The sequence below is a fragment of the Musa acuminata genome, chromosome BXJ3-3 (assembly GCF_036884655.1).
Source record: "Musa acuminata AAA Group cultivar baxijiao chromosome BXJ3-3, Cavendish_Baxijiao_AAA, whole genome shotgun sequence".
In the NCBI taxonomy this organism is placed as follows: Eukaryota; Viridiplantae; Streptophyta; class Magnoliopsida; order Zingiberales; family Musaceae; genus Musa; species Musa acuminata.
In genome coordinates, this window is record NC_088351.1 from 233,814 (window position 1) to 251,637 (window position 17,824).

Genomic DNA, 17,824 nt, shown 5'->3' on the forward strand with positions numbered 1-17,824 from the left:
TTGCTTATCCTGTGCATCACCAGTCTGTAGGTCAATGTCTCATGGTATCCTTATACCTGAACTGTTACTCCAGGGATACGTGAATCATTTCAATCCTCGTACACATCATAAATGCCTGGGTCACATGTTTGCCTATCCATATTCTTCCATTGTGGTTTAGCTATAGCCTTGGGGCTTTTATAGCATTCAACTCTACCTATAAAGCTCGTCTAATTTGCTGTGGCCCCTTCATGCATTTGGCCACATCAAAAAATCCATTGACCTAATAACGATTTTTTTTTCACCCCAACCAATATAGTTAAAGTGGATGCATTGCCAATGATGGTAGTTATTTACGCAACTAAAATGTTACCAAACCAGATCAATACTCTACTGCTTTGGTGTAAATATTTTACAAAAGTCGTCAATCTTAATTGGAGACAATTTAAAAAATTCATTTAATATCAGGAATCAAGGTCGGATTAACATAGATCTGGTCTAGATCTACCAATATCTAAGCTTGATCCATGCGGATCTAGGATGAATCCCAACAGATTTTGACTAGATCAGAATGGATTTTTAACATGATCTGAATGGATCTTCATCGAATCTATACTATATTGGCTTGAAAGCAAACAAATTGTCATCAATTGTGTAAAAAACTGTCTCACTCATTTCGAAATGACATAACATATTCATCCCTGAACTTAAGAAAAAAAACTAAAATATAGCTCTAATCGATGAAAAATACTTTAGGAATAATATATTACAATAATACCAAGGTTTGCAATTTTGTACTGGGGTACTATACCAGTCCTTCGCTGGACTGGGACTGGTGTACTGACTCGGTACACTGGTGTGTACTGAAGAGGAAGGAGGAGAAGAAGGAAAGAGGAGGAGGTGATGGAGAAAGGAGAGGAAGGAGGAGGAAGATAAAGGAAGAAGAGGAGGTAGTGAAGGAAGAAAAAGCAGCGGAGGAAGAGGAGGAAGTGGAAGGAAGAAGTGGTGATGGGGGGAGAGGAGAGGAGGAAGAGGAACGGAGAGGAGGAAGAGAAAGGAAGACAAGGAGGCGGTGGATAAAGGGGAAGAAAGAAGAGATAATGGACGAATAGGAGGAAGAAGGAAGAAAGAGGAAGAGGAAGGGAGAAGAGAAAGCAATGGAGGAAAGAGAGGAGGAAGCATACCCAAAATGATGGCACATGGTGCGCGATGGGGAGGTAGGCGACAGCGTACAACAAAGGTTGGCTTGTGATTTTAGGATCCGCACATACAGGAAAGAAGGCTCATGAACCAATGTTTCCAAATGCGCTTGAGGCATTAGGCACTCACTCAAGCAAAACGAGGGGCGACCGAATATTAAAATGCAAAAAATATATACCTATAATTTATTTACAATTTGATATACCAAGCAAGCGAAGCAAGGTGTTCCTACCTATCAATGTGTATGTCCTAACTCCTAACAGTGTTAAATTAATAAGTTCCAAACATTTTAACAAAGTCCAAGAAATAGGAGATCATTAAACAAAGTGCTTAAACAAAGTGCTCAAGCTATGGTAGGAAATAGGAGATCATTTAACAAAGATGGGAGATGGAGAAGTAACCAGCTGGCAAAAGGTTGTGGAGTATGGCACTGAGGAAGGCGACAGTGCACGACGGAGGAAGATTGGGTTCTCCGACTCAGGTAGGGTTCGTGCGACTCAAATGGTGCTTAGGGCAAAGGAAGGTGGCAACCGACGGCGGAACAAAGCTGATGAATGACATAAGCTGCACAGGACAGAGAAATGAAGCTTCACACGACGGCGTAGTGCAGAGGAGGCTTGCGATCGATGATGTAAGCCGACTGAAGATGCTGCACACAATGGCATAGGGTGGAGGAGGCTCGTGATCGACGATGTAAGCCGAAGGAAGATGCTGCACACAGCAGCGTAAGGCAGAGGAGGCTCATGGTCGACAATGTAAGCCAAAGGAAGACACTGTATATGGCGGCACAAGGAGAAGAGGCAGGGTTTCTTCCACTAGATTCTTCACTGGGTTGGGCACAGAGGGTAAGTTGTTGATTAGTTAATTTGGTTCAGCCAACTAAGTCCAATTGACTGAACCCAATCAAAAGCCCAACCAACATCATGCATTATTTGACTCAAGCGCACAGCTGAGTCGCCCAGCACCTGGGCTGAGGCATGCTTCTGAGTGGCACCTCATCGCTAGCCCGAACTTGTTACAAGTTGCTCGGGTGCCTAGGCGGGCAACCGAGCACCCTATTGAAAACACCAGTGATTTAAAAAGCGCTAGGCGCCAAAAGGCGCCAAGGTCCAAAAACGCCCGAGGCGCTAGGCGCTCGCCCAAGCGAAGCGAGGCGCTAAAATATAAAAATATATAATATAATTAATAAATATAATTATTTAAAATTTTAAATAAAAATATGCTATTAAATTAAAAAAAATCTAAGATACAAAATCACAAAATTAATAACATTAAAATCAAAATAATATATTATTAATCTATTAATGAAAATTAATCATTTCAAAATTCAAATAAACTTAATATTAAGATTTAAGAGTATACTGAGCAGTCTGAGATTGACGGAGAAAGGAAGCAGCGTCGGCAGCGGCAAGCGGCAGGGGGAAAAGGAAAGGGAGCGGGAGGCGCGAGTAGCGGGAGGGCTCGCGGGAGTCGCGAGCAGAGGGAGGGCTCACGGCAGCTGGGAGGGCTCGCGGGAGGCGCGAGCAGCGAGAGTCGCGAGCAGAGGGAAGGCTCGCGGGAGGGCTCGAGGGAGGCGCGAGCAGCGGGAAGGCTCGCGGGAGGGCTCGCAGGAGACGCGAGCAGCGAGAGGGCTCGCGGGAGGGCTCGCAGGAGGCGCGAGCAGCGAGAGGGCTTGCGGGAGGCGCGAGCAGCGGGAAGGCTCGCGGGAGGCGCGAGCAGCGACAGCGGCGAGCAGCGTCAGCGGGAGCAGCGGCAGCGAGCGACGAGATCGCGATCGCGATCGAGAGCGGCAGCGGCAGCAGGTTAGTGTTGGGTTAGGGTTAGGGTTGGGGTTATATCGGTTTAGTTGGTTCGATTGAACCAACTAACAACCGAACCAGGACCAAACCAGACCTAAAATTCTGGTTCGGTCGCCTTGGTTTACCCAGGCGCTCGCCCAAAGCGCCCAGGCGGCGCCTGTTTGAAGCGCGCCGCCTGGGACATTAGCGAGGCGCTCGGGCCTCGCCTCGCCTCGCCCGAGCGCCTTTTGCAATCACTGGAAAACACTATCATGAACACAGTCCTAACAGAAGTAAACACAACTTTTAATTTTTTTTTTAAATAGATTGGACTGGACCACCAAAAATGGAGGTGGTCCGCATCTAGGTTCGAGCTTAGAGTCTGATGGTACGAGCTCAAACCAGGCGAAATTGCAATCCATGAACAACACAACTTCATTCAACAAAAAGTAAGTGAGCAACTTCAAATTTGAGATTCAAAATTTCCCTTTTATGGGGGGAGAGTAAGTCTATTTCTTGAAAATGAACCTTCAATTGTTTGAGATTGATCCGGGATTGGATAAAATGTTGGTATGAATAGTAAGGTTGAGTGTTTGGTGATAAAATGGTGAAAGATGGTGCTGAATTTGAGAAAGGGGTGAAACACTTGGATTTGACAAACGGGCAGTGTGCTTACCGCCCAATACACAATCTCCAATGGACAAAAACCAGACCCGTCAAAAACTATGAAGCACTTGGTCCTTATCTTTTTCTTGGTCAAATCACAAAAACATTATGTAAGTATGTTTTTCTTGTCCAAGATGTAATTTGCTGATAGCATCTAGGCATTAACTATAAATCATAGCTATGTTGAAATTAAAAAATAATCACAAGCTCATAAACATGACTGATGCCAATAAATTTATACAATTGAAAGGAATGTGATTAGGGTACCGGGAAAGCCAAATCAAGCAGGGCTGTCTGGTTGCTTCCAAATTTTGTAAAAAGAAGCCCTCCAGGGTGTGACTGCAAAATGTATTATGTGTTACACAATGATAACAACAACAACAAGACAAAATATGACAAATTTGCAGTCAGCTAAAGGATTCTACTTCCAGCCTTTTCTACTTATTAAGCATGAAGGAAAAGGAATTCCCGATCCAAGGTGAACATTCAGAAAGCAATACATATTAAAAAAGGAAAGTACTACCTTCTCTTTGCGGTTATCAACCTGGGAATGTAAACCGATTATAAGAACACCTTGTGGCATAAATTCAAGCTTGTTCTTCAAAGTTGCATATGAATCAGTACTTCCAGACATAGATTTCTCAATATCTTTAAGCAACACAATCAAAGGGCCACTTTTTCTTTCTTCTAGTACAACCTAAAAAAGGAAACAGTCAAAAGATTTCAGATACAAATATATAATTGTATATTAACAGTTTAACACAACCAATAAGAACAACGTGTCACCTCTAGCAACTCATTGACTGCAAGCCTTCCAACATCTTCACCTCCAGAGAAGTCCGGGCGAAGTAAATCAGCTGCATAGAATGTGAGAGATAAGGCAATAAAGTAAAGCATGGTTTGCAGTTACCATTCGATACGGTATGGTACGAGCTGGTATTTACCAGTCCGACAGCTTACGTATACACAGACCAAGGTTATAACAGTCGTACAGTGAGACTGATACAAGGCTTGTACTGCCTGATACGCCCAGTGCAGACCCTGTACTGGGCATATATATTTGAGCAGTCATTTTTTTTTGTTTTTTAGTTTTCTTAGATTTTTTCCTAAACTCGGTACATACCGGCATCTGATACTTGGTAGACTGGTACAGTACCAATTCGAGCCCTGACCAGTACAGTACCAGTACATGAAATTGTGAACTTTGAAGAGAAGTAGCATGATAGCAATAAAAAAAAAAAGTGAGAACAATGCCAGTTGACAATCACCGGTGCAGAAGAATCCATGATCTTCCTCGCATAGGCCTCCAAGATCATTACCCTCTGGAATTTGTTTGTCGAATCTAACTCCAATTTTAGAGGAACCATTTTCTTCAAAAGCAAGAACTACTTTCCCACGATACCCATAATTTGGACCCCTGCATATCACAGAATAGTCATTGAACTTGGCATGACAAAACACAAGGATATTTCTAAATAACACAACAATAATAAACCACGACCAAGCATACATGAAGAAAATACTTGCTTTTAACAAAATGCTTCTAGTATGTCATCATACATTATGCATCAGTATCAAGCACATTAAAATTTTGGGCCACAATTTTGATTTTTTTTCACATTTGGCTTATTTGGGAAGTACTAAGTTATGATATTCATTATTGGTGTAAATTGCATTTTTGGATTAAATAGGTCCTAAGTAGGTCATTTTAGTGAACAATATGGAGCTCAATTTCACAAAATGCATGCTTAGATTATGGAAGATTGTCACCAATAAAGAATTTTCCTATTAGCTAAGCTCTTAAAAGTACATAAATATCTAAAGGAAGCACTAAAACAATCTCAGTTGTGGTAATTGCCTCCTATGACAGTGAGTTAGCATCACACATTAACACTTCATCAAGGGAGAATCCTTGTTGGATTCTTAGATAAATTAAGTTCTATGGGGAACACAAAAGGACACATCAGATGAATAATAATGAAAACAAATAGAAAAACAATCAACTCATAACAAGGTTATACCTTTGAGGAGCCTGAAGAGGAAAGCCTGATGAAGGAATTGAGCCCACATATCTTACCCTATCTCCTGTTTAAAAGCAGGATCACCGTTCATTTCTTAAATCAACAAGATGAAAATACAAAAATTGAACATAGAATATGGCTAACCTTCTTTAAATGTGTAGGTCTTTGATGATGCTGTTGATGTCTCTTGCTTTGGAAGAGACTGGGAATTCAAAGTAGATGTTCCCACAATATCAGCCTCCACACTAGAAGCTGGCTTTCTCAGTTGTAGAGTATCAATCACTGCAGCACGATGCTTAGAAAAGATGGCTGATTTCTCCATCCTCACACTTTCTTTTAGTAATTCTGCATCCTTTAAAGATGACCCCTGCAATCGATTGTATTCAAGTTTCCAGGACTCATTAGTAACAAATTCATCTAATCGTCCTCTTGAGATAAAATAGGACTTCCATATGCCCCACTAAAGTTGTAGAGAAATTATGGGATTGTAAGAAGATGAACACAAAAAAATCGGCAGTTCAATGTTTTTCTTTTTAATAAGAGATAAATCTTCGTTAATCACCCATCAAGGGAGTGTCAAAAAAACCTGTATACAACAGAGAGGAAGCATCAGCTCCCCATGTAGTTGTTCTTTGAGCTAATCTACTATAGTTAGCAAGTTTGTGTGCAAAAACATTGCTTTGCCTAGGCATGAAACCAAAGCTTGTGACATTTACTGTGGAAGCTAGATTCCGAATGTCACTTACAGAAGATTGAGATGCCAAGGCAGTTCAATGTTTTCCATTTAAACTATATGCAATTTAATATAAATGTGTGGTATGCTGCAATATATATATATATATATATATATATATATACAAGGAAAACTTACAGTGGGTAGCAGGAGAGTATCTATTATGAGTAATCTAACACCAAAATGTTTGGCAAGGGCCTTTACCAAAGTTTCTTGATAGATTTCAGATCCTAAAGGATCAGATAAAAGAAACTTGTTAGACAAAAGAGTGCAGAACCAGATCATTATTCACAAAAATTGAAAACTTGAACAATACCTGTTGGACCAGACAATAGAATCCGATGGTTTACAGATGAAATATCCATAGTATACTTTATGAACTCCTTACACTCCAGGTGAATAAATGCACAAGATATAAGAACATTTTTTGTGTTCTCACTGGATGCAGAGAAATGAAAATTAAAGAAAATTAGATCAGAAGATCTTGCAAACAAGCAAATTGAGACATTCAACTAAGTTTTTCTGCTTATATGTGCTTAATCATTTATCTAGGTGTCAATTATTATCTCCACGTAAAAGTAGGAAACAACCAAAGAGCAATCTTTGACTGGCAAAGACATCAGGTCATTCACATTAGCAAACAGTTAAAGAAAAATAATTTAGTAACACCTGGAGACCTCAACACATAAAACCTTAAATTCGTATGTCAATGCAGAACCACAAGAGTTTGTGTTTATGGATTTTAAGCTTCATGAAGTAGAAGAGACATTCTAATGCAACCAGACAAACAAGTACATATGACTTGAAAAATGGCATTCTTGGTTAGTATGAGATCACGTGTCCAAAGAGCCATCCAAAAGTGTAAGAGATCTCAAAGTTGAATCAGGAAAAGTGCAGCTTTTGCTTTCTACTTTTTGTAAAAGCATCTTAGAGAAAAGTGGCAAAGAGAAGGTAACTCAATGATAATCAGGGAACTGAAAAGGCACAACAAAAAAATGAGGATCAGGCTCAGCTACAAATCCAACCAGAGGAAAAAGAACATGTAATGAGTGAACACTATCCAATCATACAATTAAGATGAAGCCCTTTCAAGTTGCAAATATCTCCTATCATGGATAATTGCATTGGTATGCCAGTATAAACAGGACCAATCAAGGACCACTATGTGCCTAGTATCCGAGACTTTGAACCATGTGTGACACTTTATTGGGTCTACTCGCTACCAAACTGTCACAGGCTTAGTTGGTTTTACCTAAGTTATGTGGCACCCTTGCATGTCCATCTGGAAAGCGTTAACTTCCTCGTAACACAAGGCCCCTAAGGATCGGGTCAGTGGAAGCGTTAACTCGGGATCCCACAAATAAAGATTTCAACAAACACTTAATAGGTAATGCAAAATAGAAAGGACTTTGCAAGCTCTAAGCGGTCACGCAACAAAGGTCCAAGACAATCTGTCGTGCACAGAAGTCTCTATGAACAAATGTCCATATGACATTATTACAGTAACCATATGACGGACCAACCCAAGATGCTACCCCAAAGCCCCATCAAGTCATGTGCCACCCAGGGCATTCTAGGGGTGTGAGATGGTTAATGTTTTGAGACCCACCTCCGCTCTTAGAAATTCGAATGGAGGCACCGTTTTTTGGCAGTTTTGCATCCAAAGTAGAAACAACCATAAAACCCAACCAAAATGGGGCTACCAAGTCTACTACAAACCCCTACATTCTGCCGAAGGTATTAACAAAACAAAAAAGCATGGGCATTATATCGAACACCTTCCCTACGAACTGTGACATCCTTCCCACTTATTCCTTCAATGTCTTTGTTGAAGCCTTAGCAAACATTGTATCTTCTCGCCTTTGTTCAATCTTCAACCCTTTGCTTTAATTGCAATGCACCTCGTGACCCCTAACTACTCTCTCAATAATGCTACTGAGAAGTCGAGCTTTGATCTGTTAACACTACTTTAACTCGCTAGTGACTCTGACTCTGGTATAAGGCCAATCAAGTTGTACTAATCCTCGTTGTAACTTACTGATCCTTCGAATGAAGGAAAATACCTTACTTGTTGCATGTCATTCCCTCAAACATCTTGCGTCGATTGAACTGGATGGATACTTATTGAAGCTTTAATGAGCATCACGTCATAGAATTTGAAGTTTTGAGGCCTTTCCGTTGTAAAATTTGTCATTGATTCCTATTCTGCTTTGTCATCGCCTCCAAGCACGTCTGTATCTCCGTCGCTTTCGAGGGACAAGCTACCTTTGGTAGTACCAATCACCATTGGTGATGACAAACAACTTTTGGTTGTCACTATCTCTTTGAAGGGCCTTTGAAAGTGTGCAGAGCTCCTTTACTAGATAATTACGAGAATTATAATACTTGGTTTTGGCTATTCTCTCAAAAGTTAAGAAGGTATATGTTATCTAACTTCGTCGGCCTCCTCGATGGTTGTTATTCATGCATCAAGCTATGTACTAGTCTTTACCTGCTCTTTGTTCATACTTTTGAAGCACTCGAAATGTTGCACTCCTTGTGCTGAGTTATCTACTGCAATTCGCCTTCTCATTGCCATTGAACCTTGGGAATGCAGAAAGTATTACTCAAAAAGAGCAATTTCACCTCGATTGGAGTAAAATTTCACCTCGGCTGGAGTAAGTATTATTGGTTTTGGTCGTCCCTGGCATTGTACCAACTTCATTGATTTCATCGCCTATTCCTCTGAGCAGAAAGGGTACAACATTGCATGTTACCTACTTAGTTCCTTGGTCGAGCACCACTACATCAACACAAAATCCCCCCCACTTTCGATTATCTTGATGAGAAGCCCTTCGACATTGATCTTACGAAGTTCCTTAATCACTACCCTTTTACCTTATCTTGGTACTTGGAGTTTGTCACTATATCCTCCCATCGACACAAAATCCTCCCCTCCGTCCTTCCTCCTCTTCTCATTGTTCTCCTTATCCTCCCATCTGTGCTCCCTCCTTTTCTTTGATCAAAGTGGTATACATATGTATTTCGTACCAAGAGTCAATACATCTCTCAGTACCAAAACCATACCCGTCCAATCAAGATTTAAAGCCTTGTAATCTGATCTACTTAGAGTACTTCTAGTTATAATATTTAACTTTGTTTGTGCCTTTCAGATGAGTATGACTACAGCACAAGTGATAAGGGACCATTTGGTCGGTCGGCCATTGGTGCAGCCCGTAGGCTAGCGAGGAATTGTCTGCTTTGGGCGATGGACGTATCCGCACGGTTTTATCCTTTCGGAACATGTGAGCTCTAAAAGGCGCCACTGAGGGTAAGGGAGACCTGGCGGACTTATGAGCCCTTGGTTCTCATACTCCTCAACCAATGTGGGACTAAATGGCCTTATCAGTGCTCCCTCCCGTAGGGGAGCCAAGGGCTCATAGCCAAGGTGCACGGCTCGGGAGCGAGTTTGCTCGGCCGAGGTGCAAGCCTCGGGCCCTCCTTCTAGCGCCAATCTGATAAGGGACCATTTGGTCGGTCGGCCATTGGTGCGGCCCGTAGGCTCGCGAGGAATTGTCTGCTTTGGGCGATGGGCGTATCCGCACGGTTTTGTCCTTTCGGAACATGTGAGCTCTAAAAGGCGCCACTGAGGGTAAGGGAGACCTGGCGGACTTATGAGCCCTTGGTTCTCATACTCCTCAACCAATGTGGGACTAAATGGCCTTATCAGTGCTCCCTCCCGTAGGGGAGCCAAGGGCTCATAGCCAAGGTGCACGGCTCGGGAGCGAGTTTGCTCGGCCGAGGTGCAAGCCTCGGGCCCTCCTTCTAGCGCCAATCTGATAAGGGACCATTTGGTCGGTCGGCCATTGGTGCGGCCCGTAGGCTCGCAAGGAATTGTCTGCTTTGGACGATGGGCGTATCCGCACGGTTTTGTCCTTTCGGAACATATGAGCTCTAAAAGGCACCTCTGAGGGTAAGGGAGACCTGGCGAACTTATGAGCACTTGGTTCCCATACTCCTCAACCAATGTGGGACTAAATGGCCTTATCAATAAGCTAAAATTCAACACCTTTAGAGATCCTTACATATCCATCAGAATCTTAATGTTGCTCTTAGATATGGAAGCTTAAGATGTAACCAAATAATCCCTTCAGGTTCAATAACCAATTTAAATCAAAAGTTTCAGTTCTAGTATTTTCTAACTACCAAGTATGCTTTTAGGCTAACTTGCAAGGAATTCAATATGTCGCCGATCCTAAGGTCTTTAAACCAAAGTTTGCAATATCATCCAGTATTGTATGGGTGGTATTTACCAGTCCAATAGCCTAATGGCAAGCGGACTAGGGTAAACCGGATGATATATGCAATAGAGGGCATATACCACCCAATTCAAGATGGTATAGGTCTTGTACTGGGCATTTTTTTAATGTTTTTTCATATTCTTTTCAATCTTTTCGCAAAACTCAATACGAACAAGTGTATCAACACTCAGTACATAGGTACAAACTGGTATAATGTTGGTCCAAGCCTTGACTTGCATAGTATTAATACATGAAATTTCGGACCTGGCTTTGAACTATAAGTTTCTTCAAAAGTTTATTCATGTTCCAAATTCACTAATATACCAATAACATCAGGCAAAAGCATGAAAAAGAAAATCTTATTTGAATATCACTAATTGCCTAGTTTATTGCTTGCACATGTTTCAATCCTGTCAACCTACTTACTAGATTCTCCACTCTTCTCCAAATTTCCACCATATCATTTCCATATTTCTTTTAGCCGATCCTTATCATTATCAATAGAAGTCATTTATAATATATTTTTCTTCATTTCAAGCTTTTCACCACATTTTTCCTTAATAAAATAATATTATAACAAAATACCAAAGTTACCAATATGCTTTGCAATGATATTGCTATAACAAAATATCCCTCCTACCCACTACCCACCACACCCCCACACACCCCACCTCCCCCCCCCCCCCCCCCAAATAGGCACAATGATAGGAAACACCTTTGTAAAGAAAATATACTAGACAGATCTAAAGCTAAAATAGGAAAAAGAGATACGAAGGTGACCATAATTAGGATAGCCATGGAATATAAAAAAGGTGCAACACTAAATATCTGCCTCTGGTAATCAGTAGCAGAACATGTGCAGCTTGATAGCTGGTCAAAAGAATATAAAAGATGAGCAATTTCACAAAAATTTCTCACCTTAAATAGTATGGAAACCTTTCAAATGAAACTTGGATATCGCCTGAATCAAGTATTCCATGTTTCAAGCCATCTTTAAAGGCTTGGCATCTGGTAGTGGGCAAGGAAGCTGGTAAGTCTACATCCTTGAGGAGTTCCCTTTGATCCTCAATCACTTTAAATACATTGCCAGTCAAATCCATCTCAGAAGAAGGTGATCCTGCAAATGTTCTCATACCTGACCTTATTTCATAATTAATACTAGAATTTTTTCCGATGTCATCATCAAGATGAACATGGGGACCAATATTATCATGTTGAATGGTCTCATTTGCACCAAGATCAGAAGATGTGACAGCATCAGTATTATCGCTTGGAACCACAGCTCCCCCATCATTTTCAAAAGTTTCCTTCAATATATCAGAACCCTTCTCAAGGTCTGGATCGCAGTCTTCTGATGCATCACAAACAGAAGCCAAAACAGGCTTTTCTAGGCCTTCCTGAGCATTCTCAGCATTAGATGCTGGTGGAATAGCAGACAGATCCTTCATATTATTAGATAGGGATGCCAATATTGATGCTCCAGCAACAGCTGAAGAATCTCCAGATCTGGTCTCAATTTGAATCTCTTTGGCAGAAAAACCCTTTAATTCTGAAATGTCAAGTGAAGACTGCAACATTGCTGTAGCTGATTTTTCATTCTTCAGTTGCTGATATATCTGCCAACAGATAAGGAATTGCCTTCCAAGAGAATTTAGAAAAATGAAGAATTTGCAATTTGCAATTTGCAAGAGTTATAAAAGGATACATAAGCATGTTTCCCAGATGGACTAAATATCACCTCGTCCCCAGCAGTGATAACAATATTTGAATTTCTCTCAAAGGTCTTGCCATTTACTTGTACAAATCCTTTTCTTCCTACAACTTCAAGCAATGCACCTGATGCACCTCCACGCTGATGTGATAGTAATAATAAAAGTGACACTTCATGCATAAGTCATTTCCAATGAACATTTCCATTCAAATAATCAATTTATCAATTCAATAATACATTTGCTAAGATCATACCTGGGTATGTCTCAGTCTACAAAGAGTTTTGCTGACAGATGGATCCTTCATGCACAAATTACAGCTTGGGCTTTGGCCAACAGAGAATCGAGAACCAGAGAGAAAAATATGAGGGTTCTGGACAGAGCAAATCAACAGAGTTAGATAACAGTCTAGAATGACCATATGTGTCAAGCAAGAAGGCAAGCAAACTAAACCTAACAGAAGAAAAGAGAGAAAGTTCCACCACCCTCAGTCTTTCATTGATTGTTTAATAATGCATCTAAACACTCACACAAACTAGATGCTGTACAATGCCCGGAAGCTGTTCAAGTATACTCACCTCTAATATTCATGCAACATTATATATGGGTCATGAATAAGGGTGAAAATAAATTAAGTGCAGATGTCATATTATAAAATTATATCCAAATTTATTTGTGTTCAGCAAATACAAATTCAGATATGAATATTAGTTGGATACTAAATTTTTTAACCTTGTTTGTTTAAAACAAATAGAAATATAAATTGAATGGACAAAGATAAGTATTTGACTTGTAAGGCTGACATTAATTACAATATTGTGTGTGAATCAAGTATGTGACGAATAAAAATTAAGGTACAAGTCAGATCTATCAATAGGAAGATCTACAAATGCGATTTATAAAAGAATGACAAAATGAGAACATTGTATACTTAAAAACAATCAAATAACATGTTTCATTATGTTAATCTAGTATTTATCAAATATTCAAATAAAGGCTTCAAATACAAGTCAAACCGGTACATACTGACCAGCATTTACCAATCTGACCAAGGACCAATAGTAGAACATATAGCTCAAAACTAATGGGTTCGCATTTTTATTATTTTCAGTGATACAGGGTATTATAAATTATTATACCATCCTATACACCAATGTCATACTAGTTTGACAAGGTGTTGAAACTGGTATTGGACCCAGATTTTACACCTTAGATAAAGCAGAGCCAAAAAACAGAAGTTCCTTTTGGCCTCCATGACAATAAGTCAAGGGCCGGCACGATACCATAGTGCTAGTACAAGTGCAAGCAAGCACAAAAGCCACTTCTAACATCAGCACATGAGGTAAAATTATCCTCAAACCAGTGTATTACAACCCAAAGCATCTGGACAAAAGATACTTCTTTTCATCTAAGCTTTACGGGAACAAATATCTCAAACTTAATAAGAAATTAAACTCCATGGAACAATATGCCCTAGGCTTATTAAAAATTCTTAAAGACTACGAACGCAAATATCCAATTAAAGCCAAATAGTGAGATTATGAAAATCAAAAGAACCAAGGCTAAGATAGAGGATAAAAGTAAAAGATGCAAATCTTTTACAACTGACAGCCCTTGAGCATAGATTCAATAAAAGTGGAAAAATATCCTAGAACTTATAGGCACAAACACACCCTAGGAAAAAACCTCCAAAACACAACACAAAATGCTCTAAGTTTAGCCATTAGTAAATGCAAATAGATAGAGAGATTTTTACGTACAAAGGATTTACAGGCAAAATAGACCAAGAGTAAGAGGCTAAGCCCGAAAAGGAATCTGAACTTCTATAAGAAAGTCCTTAAAAAACTCAGAACTAGGTCTATGTTTAGCTCCTTCAACATATAAATCAGATCTGGGTTCAACCATTTAAACAAAGGCGAAACAAATGTTTCCTACTCCACTTGACAAGCAACAAGTGGTACCTCTGTTGACCCAAAATCAGGCACTAGGTTTAGCCTCTAGATCTCTGCCAAGGTTTTTAAATCAATCCTCACCTTCCAAGGGCATTACAATAGGTTGTTTATTCAACTAGCTCAAGAACCAAATAGGTCATTCTATTTTATTAACAGGATCCATCTCCATGACCCTAAGCTAGGAAAACCATCATCAAGTCACTATCTGGAAAAATAAACTTTCTCATTTTTAAATCCTTTTGTTTTAATCAGCAAACAAGAAAAGATGAGTTTCCACTCCAATTAAATAAAAGAATGGTCTTCGAATTGTTAAACGAGATAATATGAGTCCCAAACACCATTAACTAGATAGATAGATTCCTAAAACTGTTATAAACAAAATGAGACTTTACTTGATACAACCAATTAAAAGAGCCTACCCCCCTGACTATTTACATTTGATAACATGGAACATTTTTTAGAGAGAATAAAGGACCTCCGAATCACCAAAATCGGTAAGGTATAACATGTACAACAACAACAAGCCATAATGTCCAACTATTTGGGTTTAGCTGCATAGATCTTCACCCACCATTGAGCTTTGTATACGGCAATGCCCTTCGTTAAGCTCTGAGCAATCAGATATCTTTCCACTGCATCTATTAGTTTCTATTTAGATCTTCTTAACCCTCCAGATACTACTCATCGTGATTGGCAATCTATCCACAAAGAAGATAGCAATACAAGATAGCACTGATGTGCCAACGGTGACTCAGATTTCAAATGCTTAATTCAAAATCAGACAAGACAGATACATGTCCATGACCAAGGCATGGATAGAACCTATGAGAAAGAAATAAAGCCAAAGTTCATACTATTCAACTTGATCCTTTGGTCTCTATTTAACGCATAATCCTTTTCACAATCACTACAAGAAATCCTAATCTTGTTCCTCAGGAGCCCCATCCAGCCCATAACAGGCTAGTTTTGCCCACACGGTGGCACGACGGATGAGCAGAGATGCCTAGATCATATGCTTATTAGTGGTTATGTCCACCATATGCAATATGTCCACACTCAAAAACCAAATAGGATAAAATGCAAGCAAGTATGTCAGAAAAATAGGTTTTTATTTGCTTTGAATTTGCCATAGTGCCACAAAGAGAAAGAAGGGACCTTGACCATATGAGAAATGCTTCGTACCATAACTTAAATCACAACAAGAGGCACGGAATCAAAAGGCAGCACACATCCAAAAGTGCACCATCACAGCCCTGTGCCCCTCTCACCCTCATGATGCTCCCCCACATCCACGTTCGTGCCATGAAACCGTAAGCCGCAACATGAAGCAGCGTTCATATGAAGGACTAACCTTTTTAACGATTATATTCCAATGCATGTCATTACCTTTCAGATATCAGATGAAGCATACTATCAGCATCATGTCATGTTTCTTACTGGATATACCTCTCAAGCTTGTAAGAAGAGGGAGAGAAGATCAAACCAGAGCTAACAGCAAGTTATAGGTTTGTTCCGATGACGTGATAGAAAAAATAAATAAATAAATAGATGATGAAATCTATCCAAAACATAAAGACTTGAAGACAGTAAATCCAACCTGAGAGTGTTGTGATATAAGCTTCGCCCATGCGGTCTTCTGCTTGGCTTTCACGACTCGCTTCGCTGGGACTTCCAATTTTCTCCTCTCCACCTTAACCGCTCGCTCTTCAATAGAAACAAAAAGAAAAGGGGGAAAACAATTAAAAAAAAAAAAGGAAAAGAGATGAATGCAAGATCAAGATCAGACTTTGAGCAGGCAATTGGACCGGGGAGCCCTGCCCAGGCGCATCAACGGGCTTCTCATCCTGCACATCGGCATCACCGGCCTCCGCAGGGAGGTTGGCGGCTGGCTGATCGTCGGCTGCCGGCGTCTCTTCCTCCTTGGGGACAGGCCGCTGCCCCTTTGACGACGAGGTGGGCTCCTCCTGAAGGTAACCATGGATTTCCACCAGAAGTCGTGTCAAAACCACGCATCAGAAGAAAAGATGCGAACCAAGATCCAAAACATAAAGCAGTGGAGGGGAGAAAGATCGCACCTTAGGCCGCTTCGAGGCCGGTTGACACGCAGAGGAGGAGGAAGACAGGAGGCGCTTCGAGGAGGCCGAGCTCCGCCTAGTCTCGACCATGGCTTCCTCTTTCGAGAGTCGAGAGTCGTGAGAGAGAGAGAGAGAGAGAGAGGAGGGGGAGAAGGGGAAAAGAAAGGTTGGGTCGGCCCAAATAGCAGTTTGTGTTCTTGTAATTATTGCATAAAGAAATATGAATTGTAGGGTTTCACTTATCCCCTTCCAAGTAAAAAATTTTCCCTTGTTGTTTTCTGAAATGATTACTTGAGATCGAAGAAAATAATATATCGAAGATGATTATTTTTTTGTCTGTCTTATGGTACACTTTTAACTCGTGAATTTTAATATGAAAATAAATTTAAACATATATAATAATAATAATAATAAAATTGTTTTCTCACGAAAAGTTGAAAGGCCTCATTATGATGATATGATGAGAAGACAGCTTGATGTTGCCTCCATATAGATTCAATCCGAGTCATGATTCTTAATTCATATGAAACAAACAAGAAAAGAAAAACTATCTGATCACAATCATGATTCTTTTTCTATATCAAAAATAAGAAGATATATCCTTTTGATTGTGAAGACCAAGTGATGGTCCGTTGACTCCAACGAGACCATGACTTCATTCCAACACCACAGAATGTCGCACGTCTTCTTCTGCCAAATAAGAACACATGAAGGTTGACTTTTGTACTTGCTAACGAAAGGAAACGATGTTGGAAACATACATTTCGGTATATAAATTTATCCGTCCAAAAATTTCTTTGCCGACCGCTCTCCCTCACAATTTTCCAAATGTTGTCACAAATTTATTGCGACCACAATATTTAGACAATTCTAGATAAACTTAGACCATTCTAGATGAAGACTTGTACCGTGATAAATATGGACAATAAAAGATATATCCATCGAGAAATCTCGATTGGATTTAATGACTTCTTCAAACGACCTTTCTTTCGTCATGAATCGAAGCCTCTCTTGTGTTAAAATCGATGATCTTCTTATAATCAAATGCTTATCTCGTCAATGAAAAGGGTGGATATGAATTTGTTCTCTCCTGCAAACCAGAGTAAAATGTTCGAGAAAACCTTGGGCATTTAGTTTAATTGGTCAATCTCTTCGTAGATCTTTGTCGTTAGAGGTCTTTAAATCCTCTATAAATCGTTTTCTATTATGCTGGATTTAGTGAATTATTTTTGTTTTTGTTTTTGTTTTTGTTTGGAAGATGATGCTCTCAAGGTTTTAACATATGGCCCATGATTGATAGGGGAAACCCTACATCTATTTTATTTTTCTTAAAAACCTACTTTTCAAGAAAAATTATGAATTACCCCTATTTGGATTCTAACTCCTTAGTCTTTCACTCTTTATTTGCAGTATTGGAACTTCAATTTTATT

General features: G+C 39.9%; 1 protein-coding gene across 1 annotated transcript in view; it reads right to left on the reverse strand.

Moving 5' to 3' along the window:
• LOC135633696 (uncharacterized) overlaps window positions 1–16,561 on the reverse strand; it is a 33,229-nt gene extending 16,668 nt beyond the window's left edge. The window contains exons 1-14 of the mRNA XM_065143496.1: window positions 16,394–16,561; window positions 16,105–16,282; window positions 15,916–16,022; window positions 12,623–12,739; window positions 12,363–12,509; window positions 11,576–12,273; window positions 6,694–6,815; window positions 6,516–6,607; window positions 5,789–6,011; window positions 5,645–5,708; window positions 4,892–5,040; window positions 4,410–4,480; window positions 4,147–4,320; window positions 3,891–3,962 (exon numbers count right to left, since the gene is read on the reverse strand). Of these exons, the coding sequence (XP_064999568.1) occupies window positions 3,891–3,962; window positions 4,147–4,320; window positions 4,410–4,480; window positions 4,892–5,040; window positions 5,645–5,708; window positions 5,789–6,011; window positions 6,516–6,607; window positions 6,694–6,815; window positions 11,576–12,273; window positions 12,363–12,509; window positions 12,623–12,739; window positions 15,916–16,022; window positions 16,105–16,282; window positions 16,394–16,483 (2,304 nt within the window). The 5' untranslated portion in view covers window positions 16,484–16,561. The remainder of the gene's footprint in view (window positions 1–3,890; window positions 3,963–4,146; window positions 4,321–4,409; window positions 4,481–4,891; window positions 5,041–5,644; window positions 5,709–5,788; window positions 6,012–6,515; window positions 6,608–6,693; window positions 6,816–11,575; window positions 12,274–12,362; window positions 12,510–12,622; window positions 12,740–15,915; window positions 16,023–16,104; window positions 16,283–16,393) is intronic.
• Between the last annotated feature and the right edge of the window lie 1,263 nt (window positions 16,562–17,824).